Genomic DNA, 20,007 nt, shown 5'->3' on the forward strand with positions numbered 1-20,007 from the left:
ATCTTACCTCCTTCCCTCCCCCACAGCACCTGTATATATGTATATATGTTTGTACATATTTATTACTCTATTTATTTTACTTGTACATATCTATTCTATTTATTTTATTTTGTTAGTATGTTTGGTTTTGTTCTCTGTCTCCCCCCTTTTAGACTGTGAGCCCACTGTTGAGTAGGGACTGTCTCTAGATGTTGCCAATTTGTACTTCCCAAGCGCTTAGTACGGTGCTCTGCACATAGTAAGCGCTCAATAAATACGATTGATGATGATGATGATGAACATTAGAGAAGCAGCGTGGCTCCGTGGAAAGAGCCCGGGCTTTGGAGTCAGAATTCGTGGGTTCAAATCCCGGCTCCGCCAACTGTCAGCTGTGTGACTTTGGGCAAGTCACTTCACTTCTCTGGGCCTCAGTTCCCTCATCTGGAAAATGGGGGTGAAGACTGTGAGCCCCCGTGGGACAACCTGATCACCTTGTAACTTCCCCAGCGCTTAGAACAGTGCTTTGCACATAGTAAGCGCTTAATAAATGCCATCATCATTATTATTATTATTACCCAAGGCTTGACTGGGGTAGTGAAAACAGGCCCAACCCCTGCGTTCTTCCATTTTACGCTCTCAAGCGCTTAGTACAGTGCTCTGCACACAGTAAGTGCTCAATAAATATGACTGAATGAACAGTTAGTGCTCAATAAATACGACAATGAATGAACTGAGGGAAAAAAGCTGATGCGGTGGACAACTGCACAGGGAACTACCCCGGTTTAGAACACACCATCAAGTGGAAGACAAGTTCCAGGGGCAGGGCCTACCCTCCAGAAGGACACTCACTCATTCATTCCTACTTATTGAGCGCTCACTGTGTGCAAAGCACTGGACTAAGTGCTTGGGAGAGGACAACAGAACAATGCAGGGGTTGGGCCCGTTTTTACTGCATCATCATCATCATCATCAGTCGCATTTATTGAGCTCTTACTGTGTGCAGAGCACTGTACTAAGCGCTTGGGAAGTACTGCACTGGCCAAGCCTTGGGACTCTGAATGTGGGTGTTCGTGTTTGCGCTCACTTGTAGCAGAAATGCTATTTCAACAGCTGGGAATAATAATAATAATGATAATGATGGCATTTATTAAGCGCTTACTATGTGCAAAGCACTGTTCTAAGCGCTGGGGAGGTTACAAGGAGATCAGGTTGTCCCACGGGGGGGCTCAGAGTCTTCATCCCCGTTTTCCAGATGAGGGAACTGAGGCCCAGAGAAGTGAAGTGACTTGCCCCAAGTCAACACAGCTGGAAATTGGCAGAGCTGGGATTCGAACCCAGGACCCCTGACTCCAGAGCCCGGGCTCTTTCCCCTGAGCCACGCTGCTTCTCTAAGCAAAAGAAAACGAAGAAAGGGAAGAAAAGGGAAGAAAAATCAAATTCACCCCTCCTCCTTTTCTACTGCTGGAGAAGCAGCTTGGCCTACTTGATTGAACACGGGCCTATGAGTCAGAGGGTCATGAGTTCTAATTCCGGCTCCGCCACTTGTGTACTGGGCGACCTGGGCAAGTCACTTCACTTCTCTGGGCCTCAGTTACCTCATCTCTAAAATGGGGATTGAGACTGTGAGCCCCATGTGGGGCAGGGACTGTGTCCAAAACCTATTTGCCTGTATCCACCACAGCGCTCGGTACAGTACCTGGCGCAGAATAAGCGCTTAACAAACACCACAGTTATGATTATTAATCAATCAATCTTAATCAATCAATGGCTTAATAAATGCCATCATTATTATTATTTATTGAGCACTTACTCTGTGCAGAGCACTGTATTAAGTGCTTGGGACAGGACAATAGAACAATGTAACGGACACGTTCCCTGTCAACCCAACTTGCTTGAATCCACCCCAGCACTTAGTACAGCGCCTGGCACATAGTATCATCATCATCAATCGTATTTATTGAGCACTTACTATGTGCAGAGCACTGTACTAAGCGCTTGGGAAGTACAAATTGGCAACATACAGAGACAGTCCCTACCCAACAGTGGGCTCACGGTCTCAAAGGGGGAGACAGAGAACAAAACCAAACATACTAACAAAATAAAATAAATAGAATAGATATGTACAAGTAAAATAAATAAATAAATAGAGTAATAAATATGTACAAACATATATACATATATACAGGTGCTGTAGTGTGTGCTCAAAGTAATACCATCATTATTATTTTTATAAGGGGGAGCCAGACAATATATGGTTTCATTTATTCAATTCATTCCACCGTATTCATGGAGCGCTTAATGTGTGCAGAGCACTTCGGACAGGACAAATGCAGAGCACTGTTCTAAGCACTTCCGACAGGACAATGCAACCAAAAACAGACCCATTCCCTGCCCACAACGAGCTTACAGTCTAGAGCGGGGAGAGAGGCGTTAATATAAATGACAGATATGGACATTGGGGCTGGGAGGGGGATGAATAAAGGGAGCAGGTCGCGTCGACGCAGAAGGGAGAGGGAGAAGAGGAAAGGGGGGCTTAATCGGGGAAGGCCTCTTTGAAGATATGTGACCTATTTATATAATATGTGACATATTTATTACTCTATTTATTTATTTATCTTACTTGTACATTTCTATCCTATTTATTTTATTTGGTTGGTATGTTTGGTTCTGTTCTCTGCCTCCCCCTTTTAGACTGTGAGCCCACTGTTGGGTAGGGACCGTCTCTATGTGTTGCCAATTTGTACTTCCCAAGCGCTTAGTACAGTGCTCTGCACATAGTCAGCGCTCAATAAATACGATTGATTGATTGATTGATTGATTGACCTCAAAAAGGCTTTGAAGGGCGGGGGGGGGAGAGGAATTGTCTGTTGAAAGCCACCCCCTCCCCACTAAGCCACCACCAACACCAATCAATCGTATTTATTGAGCGCTTACGGTGTGCAGAGCACTGGACTGAGCGCTTGGGAAGTACAAGTCGGCGACATAACCCCAGACGCCTGCTCTGCCAGACACACACCTCACCCGCCTGCGACTCGGACAGCTCCAGGATGGAAGGAACCTCGGTGTCGAAGTTGGCGAAGAAGCTGGTCCACTGGTGTTCGAACGATCTCAAATCCTGCAAGGGGCGGGGGGAGACACGGTTTAGGTTTCGGACGGGGAGGGCGGTCCCCCCTCCAGTCAACCGGGGTGTTCGAACGTGCTCGGGCCAACGCAAGTCAAAAGTCGGCATCTCATCATCATCATCATCACCATCGATCGTATTTATTGAGCGCTTACTGTGTGCAGAGCACTGGACTAAGCGCTTGGGAAGTACAAATTGGCAACATATAAGACAGTCCCTGCCCAACAGTGGGCTCACCAACCCAGCTAAGGAGGAAGGTTGGGTCTGCGCTGACCCGTCCTGACCGCTGCCGAAGTGCCCCGCGGGAGAATCCTCCGGCCATGCTGGCATAGGGGTTCCATGCCCATGGCGTAGTGGAAAGGGGGCCTGGAAGCCGGAAGGTCGTGGGTTATAATAATAATAATAATAATAATGGCATTTAGTAAGCGCTTACTATGGGCAAAGCACTGCTCGAAGCGCTGGGGAGGTTACAAGGTGATCAGGTTGTCCCCCGTGGGGCTCCCAGTCTTCATCCCCATTTTCCAGATGAAGGAACGGAGGCCCAGAGAAGTGAAGTGACTTGCCCAAGTCACACGGCTGACAATGGGCGGGGGCGGGATTTGAACCCATGACCTCTTGACTCCAAAGCCCGGGCTCTTTCCACTGAGCCCCGCGGCTCTAACCCCAGCTCTGCCTCTTGTCTGCTGTATGACTTTAATAATAATAATAATAATAACTGTGGGATTTGTTAAGCGCTTACTATGCACCAGGCCCTATACTATAATAATAATAATAATAATAATAATGATGGCATTTATTAAGCGCTTACTATGTGCAAAGCACTGTTCTAAGCACTGGGGAGGTTACAAGGTGATCAAGTTGTCCCCCATTGGGCTCACAGTCTTCATCCCCATTTTACAGATGAGGGAACTGAGGCCCAGAGAAGTGACTTGCCAAAGTCACACAGCTGACAATGGGCGGAGTCGGGATTTGAACCCATGACCTCTGACTCCAAAGCCCGGACTCTTTCCACTGAGCCCCGCTGCCCTAATCCCAGCTCCACCTCTTGTCTGTTGTATGACTTTAATAATAATAACAACTGTGGGATTTGTTAAGCGTTTACTATGCACCAGGCCCTATACTATGATAATAATAATAATAATAATAATAATAATAATAATAATAATAATGATGGCATTTATTAAGCACTTACTATGGGCAAAGCACTGTTCTAAGCGCTGGGGAGGTTACAAGGTGATCAAGTTGTCCCCCGTGGGGCTCCGCCACTTGTCCGGTGTATGACTTTAATAATAATAATAACAATAATAACAACTGTGGGATTTGTTAAGTGCTTACTATGCACCAGGCCCTATACTATAATAATAACAATAATAATAATAATAATAATGATGGCATTTGTTAAGCACTTGCTATGTGCAAATCACTGTTCTAAGCGCTGGGGAGGATACAAGGTGATGAGGTTGTCCCACCTGGGGCTCGCAGTCTTAATCCCCATTTTACAGATGAGGGAACTGAGGCCCAGAGAAGTGAAGTGACTTGCCCAGAGTCACACGGCTGACAATTGGCGGAGGTGGGATTTGAACCCATGACCTCCGACTCCAAAGCCCGGGCTCTTTCCACTGAGCCACGCTGCTCTAACCCCAGCTCCACCACTTGTCCGCTGTATGACTTTAATAATAATAATAATAACTGTGGGATTTGTTAAGCGCTTACTATGCACCAGGCATAGAGAAGCAGTGTGGCTCAATGGATAGAGCACAGGCCTGGGAGTTGGAAGGCCCTCGGTTCTAATCCCGGCTCGGCCGTTTGTCTGTTGGGTGACCTTGGGCAAGTCACTTCTCCGGGGCCTCAGTTCCCACATTTGGAAAATGGGGATTAATAATAATAATAATAATAATAATAATAATAATAAATAATGGCATTGGGTAAGCGCTTACTATGTGCCGGGCACAGTACTAAGTGCTGGGGTGGATACAAGCAAATCGAGTTGGACACAGTGTTTATCCCACATTAGGCTCGCAGTCTCGATCCCCATTTTACAGATGAGGTCATTTTACAGATTAAGACTGTGAGCCCACTGTTGGGTAGGGACCGCCTCTATATGTTGCCAACTTGGACTTCCCAAGCGCTTAGTACAGTGCTCTGCACACAGTAAGCGCTCAATAAATACAATTGATGATGATGATGATGATGAGCCCCATGAGGGACATGGATTGTGCCCAACCTGATTACCTTGTATCTACCTCAGCGCTTAGAATATTGTTTGGCACATAGTAAGTGCATTAATAATAATAATAATAATGGTATTGAGTAAGCGCTTACTATGTGCCAGGCACAGTACTAAGTGCTAGGGTGGATATAAGCAAATCAAGTTGGACACAGTGTTTACCCCTTTTAGACTGTGAGCCCACTGTTGGGTAGGGACTGTCTCTATATGTTGCCAACTTGGACTTCCCAAGCGCTTAGTACAGTGCTCTGCACACAGTAAGCACTCAATAAATATGACTGATGATGATGATGATCCCACATAAGGCTCACAGTCTCGATCCCCATTTTACAGATGAGGTCATTTTACAGATTAAGACTGTGAGCCCCATGAGGGACATGGATTGTGCCCAACCTGATTACCTTGTATCTACCTCAGCGCTTAGAACATTGTTTGGCACATAGTAAGTGCATTAATAATAATAATAATAATAATAATAATAATAATAGTATTGGGTAAGCATGGGGCTCACAGTCTTAATCTGTAAAATGACCTCATCTGTAAAATGGGGATCGAGACTGTGAGCCTTATGTGGGATAAACACTGTGTCCAACTCGATTTGCTTGTATCCACCCTAGCACTTAGTACGGTGCCTGGCACTTGGTAAGTGCTTACCCAATACCATTATTATTATTATTATTAATATTAATGCACTTACTGTGTGCTAAACAACGTTCTAAGAGCTGAGGTAGATACAAGGTAATCAGGTTGGGCACAATCCATGTCCCTCATGGGGCCCACAGTCTTAATCTGTAAAATGACCTCATCTGTAAAATGGGGATCAAGACTGTGAGCCTTATGTGGAATAAACACTGAACATTGTTTGAACATTAGAACATTGTTTGGCACATAGTAAGTGCATTAATAATAATAATAATAATAATAATTAGTATTGGGCAAGCGCTTACTATGTGCCAGGCACCGTACTAAGTGCTAGGGTAGATACAAGCAAATCGAGTTGGACACAGTGTTTATCCCAAATAAGGCTCACAGTCTCAATCCCCATTTTACAGATGAGGTCATTTTACAGATTAAAACTGTGAGCCCCATGAGGGACATGGATTGTGCCCAACCTGATTACCTTGTATCTACCTCAGCACTTTTATAACATTGTTTGGCACATAGTAAGTGCTCTGCAAGTACCATAATTATCGTCATTATAATTCCTCTTCCTTGTTTGCTGCCTCTGTTTACAAGCACTCCCACACATCCAACTCCTGTTTTCTACCATTCACCGAACCCCTTCACCCACACGAATGCCAGCTCGGTGAAGCAGAAAAGGAATTTTTTTTAAATTTTTGATTTTGTTTTTACTTTCACCGCTGGCCTCTACTAAAACCCCAGCTACAGTCCAAATCTCAGGGAACATCACACGGCGATGCTTCCAGGAACACCATTAAGCAGCATGTCTTAGTGGCTGGAGCACGTGCCTGGGAGTCAGGAGGTCCTGGGTTCTAATCCCGGCCCCGCCACACGTCCGCTGTGTGACCTTGGGCAGGTCACTTCAATAGTCTGGGCCTCAGTTCCCTCATCTGGAAAATGGGGATTAAGACTGAGAGCCCCATGTGGGACGAGGACTGTGTCCAACCTGATTAACTTGCGTCTACCCCAGCACTTAGAACAGTGTTTGGCCCAAAGTAAGCGCTTAACAAATATTATTATTATTATTATTATTATTATTATTATTATTATTATTATTATTATTGGTAAGGAGACGCACAGCCGCATCTGGCCACCAGGTGTCCCTGTTGAACTGCCAACTGCTAAATAATAATAATAATGATGATGGCATTTATTAAGCGCTTATTATAATAATAATAATAATAATGGTATTTATTAAGCGCTTACTATGTGCAAAGCACTGTTCTAAGCGCTAAACCTACTCTAGCTTTCACACTCATTCATTCATTCATTCAATCGTATTTATTGAGCACTTACTGGGTGCAGAGCACTGTACTAAGCGCTTGGGAAGGACAAATCGGCAGCAGATTTCACGTGAATCTTCGAAGACCATTTCTTTCACACGTGGTCTCATCCCTTTACACTCATCCTGGGCCCTTGTGCATATATGTCTACTCAACTACCCGTTCGATGATAAATTTAGATTATTCTGTCTGTAAATATATTGTGTCTGGTTTCCTCTGATAAACATTAGCTCTTTTCGGGGGCAGGTAATCTGTCACTCCTTTGTGTTGAACGTTCCCAAATACATGGCACTGTGACCAGTAGGTGTTCAAATTCCACTTAATGCATATATCTGTAATTTGTTTATTTGCACTAATGTCTGTCTCCCCTCCAAGACTCGTTGTGGGCAAGGAATGTGTCTGTTTATTGTTGTATTGTCCTTTCCCAAGTGCTTAGCACAGTAAATTTGAGTGAATGAATGAAGGAATGTGTCTGTTTATTGTTGTATTGTCCTCTCCCAAGTGCTTAGCACAGTAAATTTGAGTGAAGGAATGAAGGAATGTGTCTGTTTATTGTTGTGTTGTCCTCTCCCAAGTGCTCAGCACAGTTAATTTGAGTGAATGAATGAAGGAATGTGTCCGTTTATTGTTGTGTTGTCCTCTCCCAAGTGCTCAGCACAGTAAATTTGAGTGAAGGAATGAAGGAATGTGTCTGTTTATTGTTGTATTGTCCTCTCCCAAGTGCTTAGCACAGTAAATTTGAGTGAATGAATGAAGGAATGTGTCTTTTTATTGTTGTGTTGTCCTCTCCCAAGTGCTTAGCAGCACAGTAAATTTGAGTGAATGAATGAAGGAATGTGTCTGTTTATTGTTGTATTGTCCTCTCCCAAGTGCTTAGCACAGTAAATTTGAGTGAATGAATGAAGGAATATGTCTGTTTATTGTATTGTCCTCTCCCAAGTACTTAGCACAGTAAATTTGAGTGAATGAATGAAGGAGTGTGTCTGTTTATTGTTGTATTGTCCTCTCCCAAGTGCTTAGCACAGTAAATTTGAGTGAATGAATGAAAGAATGTGTCTGTTTATTGTTGTATTGTCCTCTCCCAAGTGCTTAGCACAGTAAATTTGAGTGAATGAATGAAGGAGTGTGTCTGTTTATTGTTGTATTGTCCTCTCCCAAGTGCTTAGCACAGTAAATCTGAGTGAAGGAATGAAGGAATGTGTCTGTTTATTGTTGTGTTGTCCTCTCCCAAGTGCTTAGCACAGTAAATTTGAGTGAAGGAATGAAGGAATGTGTCTGTTTATTGTTGCATTGTCCTCTCCCAAGTGGTTAGCACAGTAAATCTGAGTGAAGGAATGAAGGAATGTGTCTGTTTATTGTATTGTCCTCTCCCAAGTGCTTAGCACAGTAAATTTGAGTGAATGAATGAAGGAATGTGTGTTTATTGTTGTATTGTCCTCTCATTCATTCATTCATTCAATCGTATTTATTGAGCACTTACTGTGTGCAGAGCACTCTCCCAAGTGCTTAGCACAGTAAATTTGAGTGAATGAATGAAGGAGTGTGTCTGTTTATTGTTGTATTGTCCTCTCCCAAGTGCTTAGCACAGTAAATCTGAGTGAATGAATGAAGGAATGTGTCTGTTTATTGTTGTGTTGTCCTCTCCCAAGTGCTTAGCACAGTAAATTTGAGTGAAGGAATGAAGGAATGTGTCTGTTTATTGTATTGTCCTCTCGCAAGTGCTTAGCACAGTAAATTTGAGTGAATGAATGAAGTCTTTTTCCATGGCTAGGGCAGGGCCCCATGGCCCGCTGTCCCCCACGGAGATTCCAGCTCCGATGCCGGAATTTCTGACTCGGTGCCAAGAGACCAAGGGGCTTTCTTCCCGCTCTCTCAGCAACTGAGGCGGTAATAATCATTCCTACTGGCGTCCATCCAGGCAATTCTCTGGCCCGGGGTGGCGGGGGGCACATGCTTTAGACACTTAATGGGGTTACCCTGATTTCATTACTTTTGTGCCCTTGAAGGCCCCCTACTATGTGCACCTTTGGAATCGTTGATTCAAATGCAGGCCGATGCCGTCGGGAAGACCCCCCTGCCCCCCAAAAGGTCCACCAGCCTCCGGACAGTGCCAACTGGCCCCCGGGATTAGCCCCATTACCTCACAGAGCAAGCCCTCCAGGGACACGGGGTCCATCCTGCTGTAGGTTTTCCACAGGTCCACGCTCACATCCTGCAACTGCAACGAAGGTTGGGAGGGGTGAGGACCGTTCCGGAACAGAGAGGGGATGCTACCAGTCCAGGATGACCAGTCGGGGCCCTGGCGGGCTAGGGTCCCCAGGCTGTCGACCCCTCTTCTCCCTCCTACTCAGTCCACGAGCCCCGTGTGGGACGGGGACTCCGTCTGGAGGTATGACTTTAGATCGACCCCGGACACGGCTTCACGATAGTAAGGGCTGAACAAATACCGTTAAAAAGACAAAAAAAGAGAGAGCGAAAGATGGAAGGAAAGAGGAGCCGAATGGGCCGGTTCTGACAGATCCATCCGTTAACGAGGTGATCAACAGGAGGGGAGCAGGCCCAAGGCACCGCCACCTAACCCTGCTCGAGGCTGCATGGTGAGAGACAGGTCCGGGGAAGAATCAATCAATCAATCGTATTTATAGAGCGCTTTCTGTGTGCAGAGCACTGTACTAAGCGCTTGGGAAGTCCAAGTTGGCGACATATAGAGACGGTCCCTACCCAACAGTGGGCTCACAGTCTCAAAGAAGCCGCCTGCCCTCGTGAGAAGAAAAGCGAACCGGTCTCAGGGGGTGGGGAGAGGAGAGGGCAACCGGGGATTGAGATGGGGAAGCCCCATGTGGCGTGGCCTCGTTGAAAGAGCGCAGGCCTCGGAGTCAGAGGCCCTGGATTCTAATCCTGCCTCTGCACGAGTCTGCTGTGTGGCCTTGGGCAAGTCCCTTCACGTCTCTAGGCCTCACTTCCCTCATCTGTAAAATGGGGATCAAGACTTTAAGCCCACGGGGGACAGGGACTGTGTCCAACCTAATTACTCTGTATGTACCCCAGCGCTTAGAAAGGTGCTTGGAACATAGTATTCATTAATTCATTCAATCATATTTATTGAGCGCTTACTGTGTGCAGAGCATTCATTCGTTCAATTGTATTTATTAATAATAATAATGACATTTGTTAAGCGCTTACTATATGCAGAGCACTGTTCTAAGCGCTGGGGGGATACAAGGTGATCCAGTTGTCCCACGTGGGGCTCACAGTCTTAATCCCCATTTTACAGGTGAGGTAACTGAGGCTCAGAGAAGTTAAGTGACTTGCCCAAGGTCACACAGCAGACATGTGGCGGAGCCGGGATTCGAACCCATGACCTCTGGCTCCAAAGCCCCTGCTCTTTCCACTGAGCCACGCTTGTACTAAGCGCTTGGGAAGTACAAGTTGGCAACACATAGAGACAGTCCCTACCCAACAAGGGGCTCCCAGTCTAGAATGGGGAGACAGACAACAAAACAAAACATATTAACAAAATAAAATAAATAGAATAGTAAATATGTACAAGTAAAATGAAGAGAGTAATAAATCTGTACAAACATATATACAGGTGATGTGGGGAGGGGAAGGAGGTGGGGCGGGGGGGATGGGCAGTGTTCTAAGCGCTTGGGAAGTACAAGTCGGCAACATATAGAGATGGTCCCTACCCAACAGCGGGCTCACAGTCTAGAAGGGAGAGACAGACAACAAAACAAAACATGTAGGCAGGTGTCAAAATCGTCAGAACAAATAGAATTATAGCTATATGCACGTCATTAAAAAAATAAATAGAATAGTAAATATGTACAAGTAAAATAGAGTAGTAAATCTGTACAAATACATATGTATTACTCTATTTATTTATTTATTTTACTTATACGTATCTATTTTATTTATTTTATTTTGTCAGTATGTTTGGTTTTGTTCTCTGTCTCCCCCTTCTAGACTGTGAGCCCGCTGTTGGGTAGGGACTGTCTCTATGTGTTGCCGACTTGTACTTCCCAAGCGCTTAGTACAGTGCTCTGCGCACAGTAAGCGCTCAATAAATACGATTGATTGATTGATTGATTGATTGCTTGAAGCGCTTTGGGGAGGGGAAGGAGGTAGGGCCGGGGGGATGGGGAGGAGAGGTAAAAGGGGGCTCAGTCTGGGAAGGCCTCCTGGAGGAGGCGAGCTCTCAGTAGGGCTTTGAAGGAAGCTTAGAGAAGCAGTGTGGCTCAGTGGAAAGAGCAAGGGCTTTGGAGTCAGAGGTCATGGGTTCAAATCCCGGCTCCGCCGCTTGTCAGCTGGGTGACTTTGGGCAAGTCACTTAACTTCTCTGTGCCTCAGTTACCTCATCTGTAAAATGGGGACGAAGACTGTGAGCCCCCCGTGGGACAACCTGATCACCTTGTAACCTCCCCAGCGCTTAGAACAGTGCTTGGCACAAAGTAAGCGCTTAATAAATGCCATCATCATCATCATCATTGAAGGGAGGAAGAGAGCTAGCTTGGCTAGCTTGCTAGTAAGCACTTAACAAACACCACAATTATCATTATTATTATTACTGTGTCCAAACCGATTAGCTGGTATCAATCGATCCATCGATGGCATTTACTGAGTGCTTACTATGTGCACAGCACTGTACTAAGTGCTTGGGGGAGTACAATACAATGGAATTACCCATTAGGGTATCGACTTCAGTGCCTGGCACGTAGTAAGTGCTTTTAAACTGTGAGCCCACTGTTGGGTAGGGACTGTCTCTATATGTTGCCAACTTGTACTTCCCAAGCGCTTAGTACAGTGCTCTGCACACAGTAAGCGCTCAATAAATACGATTGATTGATTGATTGACAAATACTACCTTAAAAAAAAAACGACACACAAAACAAAAAAAAAACTGCAGGGTTTGTTACCTTGTATCTACCCCAGAACTTAGAATAGTGCTTGACAAATAGTAAGCGCTTAACAAATACATTACTACTACTGCTACTAATAAATATGATTGATTGAATGAATGAATGAATGAATGAATGAATGAATGAATGAATGAAGAAAGGGAGAGAGGGCTTCCTTCCCAAGCCAGGGAACCCTGAGCAGGCCTCACGCCTGGCGGGCAGCTTTCCCGGCCGTTTCCCTCCGCCAGACCATCAGGAACGTTGTGCATTTTTCAAATGTCCCGAACAACAACAGCGACATAACTGAGGGGAACTGGAGCCGGCTGGGAAGTTCCCTCCCGGCGCTTTTAAGACAGGATGGTCTAAAAATACGGCGCCCATCTGGAACCACTTCCTTGACGCTGTGCCAACCTTGCCTGCTGTCCAGACTTCCACGCCGGCCTGGCGGGAGGGAAGGGGCCCAAGGCAGAAACTATCATTTTTATTGCTCTTCCCGCGTTCCGCTGTAATCTCTTTGAGAGCGAGGAATATGTGTCTTGCTACTGTTGTTCTCTTTAGTGGTTAGTATGGAGCTTGGCACCCAAATAATATTAACGAAGGTATTTTTTAAGCGCTTACTATGTGCCAGGCACTATACTCAGTGCTGGGGTGGATCAAGAGCTCAGTACAGTGCTCCGCACACAGCAAGCACTTAATATGATTCAATGAATATCATTTCCTGTGATAGCTGGTGAGCCAGACAGATTGGCTCCATGCGAAGACCTACACGATGACACACCCAGAGGGGCCAGGGTGAGATTCCTTCTAAGAGCGGAAGACAATGGAGCTGTAATTGGTAGATTAGGACCATTATGGGCGGAATTATGGGTTTAAATAGCGTCAGAGATCTCCCCCCTGGATTGACGGTCTAGCAGAAGCAGGATTCTTTAGTATGAATGTTTTTCTGTGTGCTAATTAACGGTTTCTTACTTTAATACTGAGTCACAAAACCCCTTGCCCCTAATTAACTCCACTGACACATAACGCGGACCTGAGGTGGGCTCAGGGTTCTGCCAACCCGACGGGCCTGACGGTAAAATCAAGGGGGATACCCACCTCGTACTTCATGGTGAAAAAGCCGTCCCCGCCAATTCCCTCCAGCGCAAAGGCCTGCACGATGGGCCACTTCTCCACGATGAACATATCGAACATCTGCAGGTGCCCTGGAGAGAACGAACGGGGCCTCAAAAATCAACTCGAGCAAAAGCCGAGCGCCGTCAGCCGCCCTTCAATCAATCAATCAATCGTATTTATTGCGCGCTTACTATGTGCAGAGCACTGTACTAAGCGCTTGGGAAGTACAAATTGGCAACACATAGAGACAGTCCCTACCCAACAGTGGGCTCACAGTCTAAAACGGGGAGGCAGAGAACAAAGGCAAACATACCAAAAAAATAAAATAAATAGGATAGAAATGGACAAGTAAAATAAATAAATAAATAAATAAATAGAGTAATAAATATGTACAACCATATATACATATATACAGGTGCTGTGGGGAAGGGAAGGAGGTAAGATGGGGGGGATGGCCCTCGCGGGAGAGGGTTTTGGAAGAGCCCTGGCCCACAAAATCAATCGATCAATCACACTGACTGAGCGCTTACTGTGTGCAGAGCACTGGGCTAAGCGCTTGGAAGAGGACGATGCAACATGAGAAGCAGCATGGTCTAGTGGCTAGACCACTAGTGGTCTAGTGGGTCCTAATCCTGGCTCTGCCACTTGTCCGCTGTGTAACCTTGAGCAAGTCGATTCACTGCTCTGGGCCTCAGTTCCCTCATCTGGATAATGGGGATTAAAAGCGTGAGCATCCTGTGGGACAAGGACTGCGTCCAACCCGATTAGGTTGTATCTACCCCAGCGCTTAGAACAGTGCTTGGCAAATATTAAGCGCTTAGTATTATTCTGGAAGAGAAAGGGGAAAATAAACTAATCAAGGCCGACAACACGGCTTCCCCTTCGATAGGCTCCACCAGCCTAAACTCTTCACAGACCCGTCGGCTCGCCTCCCAGACGGGAAGGGATGGCTCTGAGGTCCCCCCAACACGCGGGCCAGCTGGCGGTTAGTCATGTCTACCAAGTCTAATAACAATAATAACAATTTGTGAAGCGCTTACTATATGGGCCGGGCACTGTACTACATGCTGGGGTGGATACAAGCAAATCAGGTTGGACACAGTCCCTGTCCCACGTGGGTCTCATAGGCTCCATCCCCATTTTCAAGATGAAGTAAATGAGGGCCAAAGAGGTGAACTGACTTGCCCAAGGCCACACAGAAGACAAGCGGTGGATCCAGAATTAGAACCCAGGTCCTTCCGACTCCCGGTCCCGGGCTCTATCCACCACGCCACGCTGCTTCTCTGCCGTCCTCTCCTGAGGGCTTAGCACAGCGCTCTGCTCCGCAAACGTCAGCTGCTCAGTGAAGAGGGTTCACGCTCACGTCCCGGCCGGAGGCTCACTCACCTTGGGAGCTGTAGGGAATGCCGATCCGGCTGCAGTCTCGAACCATGTCCACGAAGCTTGAGATTTTGAACTCCTCCGCGGCTTCTTCGTCTTCGTACTGAAAGGGAGAAGAGGCGGGTGGTCCATCCATTTTTCCAAAGGCCCACACAGAGCGGGCTGAGCCCCTGACCCTTCCAAAGCAACAGCAGCCCTGGGCCCAATCCATCAATCGATCAGTCGTTATTTATTGAGCGCTTACTAGGCTGACTTCGCTAAGCACTTGGGACGGTACAAAAGAACAGAGATGGCACACACGTCTCCCGCTCACAATCAGCTTAGAGTCTAGAGGAGGAGATGGACTTTAATAGAAATTGATAATTTACGAATCTGGACATAAGTGCTGTGGGGCTGAGGCCGGGCGGGGGTGAATCAAGAGACCAAATCCAAGCGCTAGGGCAATGCAGAAGGAAGAGGAAAGGAGGGCGTAGTCAGGGAAGGCCTCCTGAAGGAGATCAATCGATCGATCAATCTTATTTATTGAGCGCTTACTGTGTGCAGAGCACTGTACTAAGCGCTTGGGAAGTACAAGTTGGCAACATATAGAGACAGTCCCTACCCGACAGTGGGCTCACAGTCTAGAAGATGGGCCTTCAATAACGTTTTGAAGGTGAGGGGAGTCACTGTCTGTCAGCTATGAAGAGGGAGGGTGTTTCAGGCCAGAGACAGGAGGTGGGCTGGAGGTCGACGATGAGATAGATGAAATGGAGATAATCAATCAATCCTATTAACTGAGTGCTTACTGGGTGTGCAGGGCACTGTACTAAGCGCTTGGGAGAGTCCAATATACCAGAGTTGGTAGACTTGTCCCCGCCCACAGCGAGCTTACAGTTTAGAGGGGGAGACAGACATTAATATCATTCATTCATTCAATCGTATTTATTGAGCACTTACTGTGTGCAGAGCACTGTACTAAGCGCTTGGGAAGTACAAATTGGCAACATACAGAGACGGTCCCTACCCAACAACGGGCTCACAGTCTAGAAGGGGGAGACAGACAACAAAATAAAACAGGTGGGCAGGTGTCAAGCCGTCAGAACAAATAGAATTAAAGCTAAATGCACGTCATTAACAAAATAAATAGAATAGTAAATATGCAGAAGTAAAATAAATGGAGTAATAAATCTGTACATATAAAGGTGCTGTGGGAGGGGAAGGAAGTAGGGCGGGGGGATGGGGAGGAGGAGAGGAAAAAGGGGGCTCAGTCTGGGAAGGCCTCTTGGAGGAGGTGAGCTCTCAGTAGGGCTTTGAAGGGAGGAAGAGAGCTAGCTTGGCAGATGTGTGGAGGGAGGGCATTCCGGGCCAGGGGGAGGATGGTTCAGGGGTCAATGGAGGGACAGGTGAGAACGAGGTACAGTGAGGAGGTTAGAGGCAGAGGAGTGGAGGGTGATTACTGATTAATATAAATCAGCAAATGAAGGATTTGCACATGAGATTTGGACATGACAAGCAGAATGGCCTAGTGGCTACAGCATGGGCCCGGGAATCAGAAGGACCTGGCCCCAACTCCTCCACCTCTCTTCTGGGTTGCCTTGGACGAGTTACTTCCCTTTATGTTTGGTTCTGTTCTCTGTTTCCCCCTTTTAGATTGTGAGCCCACTGTTGGGCAGGGACTGTCTCTATGTGTTGCCAATTTGTACTTCCCAAGCGCTTAGTACAGTGCTCTGCACATAGTAAGCGCTCAATAAATACGATTGATTGATTGATTGATTCCCTTCTCTGGGCCTCAGTGACCTCATCTGGAACACAAGGACTGAGACTGTGAGCCCCGCCTGGGACAGGGACCGTTTTCAACTCCATTTGCTCGCATCCACCTCAGCGCTTAGTGTGGTGCCTGGCACACGGTAAGCACTTAAGAAATACCTTAAAAAAAAAAAAAGAGAAAACAGCAGAGCCCAGTGACATAAGGCAAAGGGGGATAAGAGGGATTTAAAATCTCAAAAATCTCCAGTGGCTACCAATCAATCTGTGCATCAGGCAGAAACTCCTCACCCTGGGCTTCAAGGCTGTCCATCCCCTCGCCCCCTCCTACCTCACCTCCCTTCTCTCCTTCTCCAGCCCAGCCCGCACCCTCCGCTCCTCCGCCGCTAATCTCCTCACCGTACCTCGTTCTCGCCTGTCCCGCCATCGAACCCGGGCCTGGAATGCCCTCCCTCTGCCCATCCGCCAAGCTCGCTCTCTTCCTCCCTTCAAGGCCCTGCTGAGAGCTCACCTCCTCCAGGAGGCCTTCCCAGACTGAGCCCCTTCCTTCCTCTCCCCCTCGTCCCCCTCTCCATCCCCCCCATCTTGCCTCCTTTCCTTCCCCACAGCACCTGTATATATGTATATATGTTTATACATATTTATTACCCTATTTATTTATTTATTTTACTTGTACATATCTATTCTATTTATTTTATTTTCTTAGTGTGTTTGGTTTTGTTCTGTCTCCCCCTTTTAGACTGTGAGCCCACTGTTGGGTAGGGACTGTCTCTACATGTTGTCAATTTGTACTTCCCAAGTGCTTAGTACAGTGCTCTGCACATAGTAAGTGCTCAATAAATACGATTGATGACGATGATGATGATTTAACAGAATGTCACTGTTTATTACTGTCTTGCACAGTAAGCGCTCAGTACACACGACTGAATGAATGAATTTCAACAGTGCCCCGGCAAAAAGCATTGTTCACAAAGCAGGCACACACACCTAGGCAAATTGAAGTCTGCTGCCGCCGAGACTCTTGCCCAGTGGACTGGAGGGAGACTGGGAAAGAGGACGGGAGAGAGGAGGGCAGGTGGAGGGTATGGAGCCCTCATTCCCAGCCTCCCAGCCAACCTGATTCTGTGCTGGTTGCCCACGGTTTAACCCCGGGCATTGCCCGGCTCAGGTTCCCTTGCCCTGCCTGGTGGGAGGCCAGCGGCACAGGAGTGGAACCTGATCGGCTCGACCTGCTTGGCACAAGGAGGGGGCAAGGCGGTGGACTGCTTTAAAGTCAACGGTGAGTTTTTATTTGATGCAGAAGTGGGTGGGCGAACGCTCCAGTTTTCTGAGGAGGGGGCAAGATGCGTCCTGAACGTTTGTGTAGAAAAATAATAATAATGCTGGCATCTATTAAGCGCTTACTATGTGCAAAGCACTGCTCTAAGCGCTGGGGAGGTGACACAGTGATCAGGTTGTCCACAGTCCTAATCCCCATTTGACAGTGTGGCTCGGTGGAAAAAGCCCGGGCTTTGGAGTCACTGGTCAGGGGTCAGTGCCAAAAAGTGTGCAAGTGGGCAAGTCACTTAACTTCTCTGTGCCTCAGTTACCTCATCTGTAAAACGGGGATTAAGACTGTGAGCCCCCCATGGGACAACCTGGTCACCTTGTAACCTTCCCAGCGCTTAGAACAGTGCTTTGAACATAGTAAGCGCTTAATAAATGCCATTATAATTATTATTATTATTATTTACAGATGAGGCCCAGAGAAGTTAAGTGACTTGCCCAAAGTCACACAGCTGACAGTTGGCGGAGCCGGGATTTGAACGCATGACCTCTGACATTTGACAGATGAGGGAACTGAGGAAAGTGACTCACCCAAGGACACACAGCAGAAAAGTCACGGAGCTGGGATTAGAACCCAGGTCTTTCTGATTCTCTCCTCAGAGAACAGCAACCCTACCCCTGAAGCTAGCTGCGCATAGCTAGACTGTAAGCTCGTTGTGGGCAGGGAATGTGTCTGTTTCCTGTTGTGCTGTACTCTCCCAAGCGCTTAGTACAGCGCTCTGTTCACAGTAAGTGCTCAAATATGATTGAATGAATGAAGGAATGGACCAAGCCCTCACCTCGCTTTCCGTCATGCAGTGGAAATGCAGATTTCTCCAAAACGCCACGTAGGGTAGGAGGTGACAGTAGTTGACAGGGTTGCAGTAGAGGTGGACGCTGTCCGGCTTTATCAAGATGATGACATCTAGGAAATCGGAACAGAGCGCAAGATGACGGTTACTTCCGAGGCAAAGTGATCGGTGAACGGGGAATCAGAAATCTCATTCCAATAAGAGGGAAGGAATTGGAATTCGGAAAGAAAATAATAGTAATAATAATGATAATTGCAGTATTTGTTAAGCATTACTGTGTGCCTGGCAACGCAAAGGGAAACTGGTTGGGAGTTTGTTGTGGATGGGGAACATTTTTACGACTCTATTATACTGAACTCTCACAAGCGCTTAGTTCAGTGCTCTGCACGCAGGTAGCACTCAATAAGTCCCTACAGACTGTAGGTTCATTGCAGTCAGGGAATGTCACAACTCTGATTTATTGGACTCTCCCAAGCACTTAGTCCAGTGCTCTGCACACAGGCCGCGCTCAATAAATACAACTGAATGACCTGAACACAGGGCTGGGAGGCAGGACCCCTGGGTTCCAGTGTCTGCTTTGCCAGGAATCCCCTGGATCACCTCGAACGCGTCATTCAATCCCCTCCCCGGGTCTGTTTTCTCATCTGTAAAAGGGGATGACACCTGGCCCTCCCTACCTCACAGGGATGGTACGAGGATTTAAAAGAAGAGAGATTACTGATGAGAAAGTACTTTGGGAAAATTAAAATGATACAGAAATGCAGTGTACTCCCCTTCAGCTTAGGATACGTGGACCTAGAGATCCATGTATTTTACCTATAAATTGAAGGACGTATTCCCCAACTGTTTAAAATACACGAACCTAGAGATCCATGTATTTTACCTATAAATTGAAACGTGTATTCCCCTACAGTGTAATAATACACGGACCTAGAGATCCATGTGCTTTACCTATAAATTGAAACACGTGTTCCCCAACTGTTTAAAATACAGGAACATAGAGATCCATGTGTTTCATCTTAAATTGAAGCACGTATTCCCCTACAGCTTAGGATGCACGGACCTAGCGATCCATGTGTTTTACCTATAAATTGAAGCACGTATTTCTCTACAGTTTAAAATACACAGACCTAGAGATCCATGTTTTACCTATAAATTGAAGCATGCATTTATCTATAGTTTAAAATACATAGACCAAGAGATCTATGCATTTTACCCATAAACTGAAGCACATATTCCCCTGCATTTTAAGATACACATACCTAGGGATCCATGTGTTGAAGTTGAAACACTTATTCCCCAACAGTTAAAAATACACAAACATTGAGATCCATGTGTTTTACCTATAAATTGAAGTGTGTATTCCCCTACAGCTTAGGATACATGGACCTAAGATCCACGTTTTATCCATAAATTGAAACACGCATTCCCCAACAGTTTAAAATACACGGACCTCGAGATCCAT

The 20,007-nt window shown here is 46.4% G+C and overlaps 1 protein-coding gene across 2 annotated transcripts in view; it reads right to left on the minus strand.

Annotated features, from left to right (window-relative positions):
* C4H20orf194 (chromosome 4 C20orf194 homolog) overlaps positions 1-20,007 on the minus strand; it is a 188,235-nt gene that overhangs the window by 124,495 nt on the left and 43,733 nt on the right. For both annotated transcript variants that reach the window (XM_038745460.1, XM_038745459.1), the window contains exons 4-8: positions 18,531-18,655; positions 14,689-14,785; positions 13,285-13,391; positions 9,432-9,509; positions 2,996-3,094 (exon numbers count right to left, since the gene is read on the minus strand). In XM_038745460.1, coding sequence (XP_038601388.1) covers positions 2,996-3,094; positions 9,432-9,509; positions 13,285-13,391; positions 14,689-14,785; positions 18,531-18,655 — 506 coding nt within the window. The remainder of the gene's footprint in view (positions 1-2,995; positions 3,095-9,431; positions 9,510-13,284; positions 13,392-14,688; positions 14,786-18,530; positions 18,656-20,007) is intronic.

This window comes from Tachyglossus aculeatus, chromosome 4 (assembly GCF_015852505.1).
Source record: "Tachyglossus aculeatus isolate mTacAcu1 chromosome 4, mTacAcu1.pri, whole genome shotgun sequence".
NCBI classification, from domain to species: domain Eukaryota; kingdom Metazoa; phylum Chordata; class Mammalia; order Monotremata; family Tachyglossidae; genus Tachyglossus; species Tachyglossus aculeatus.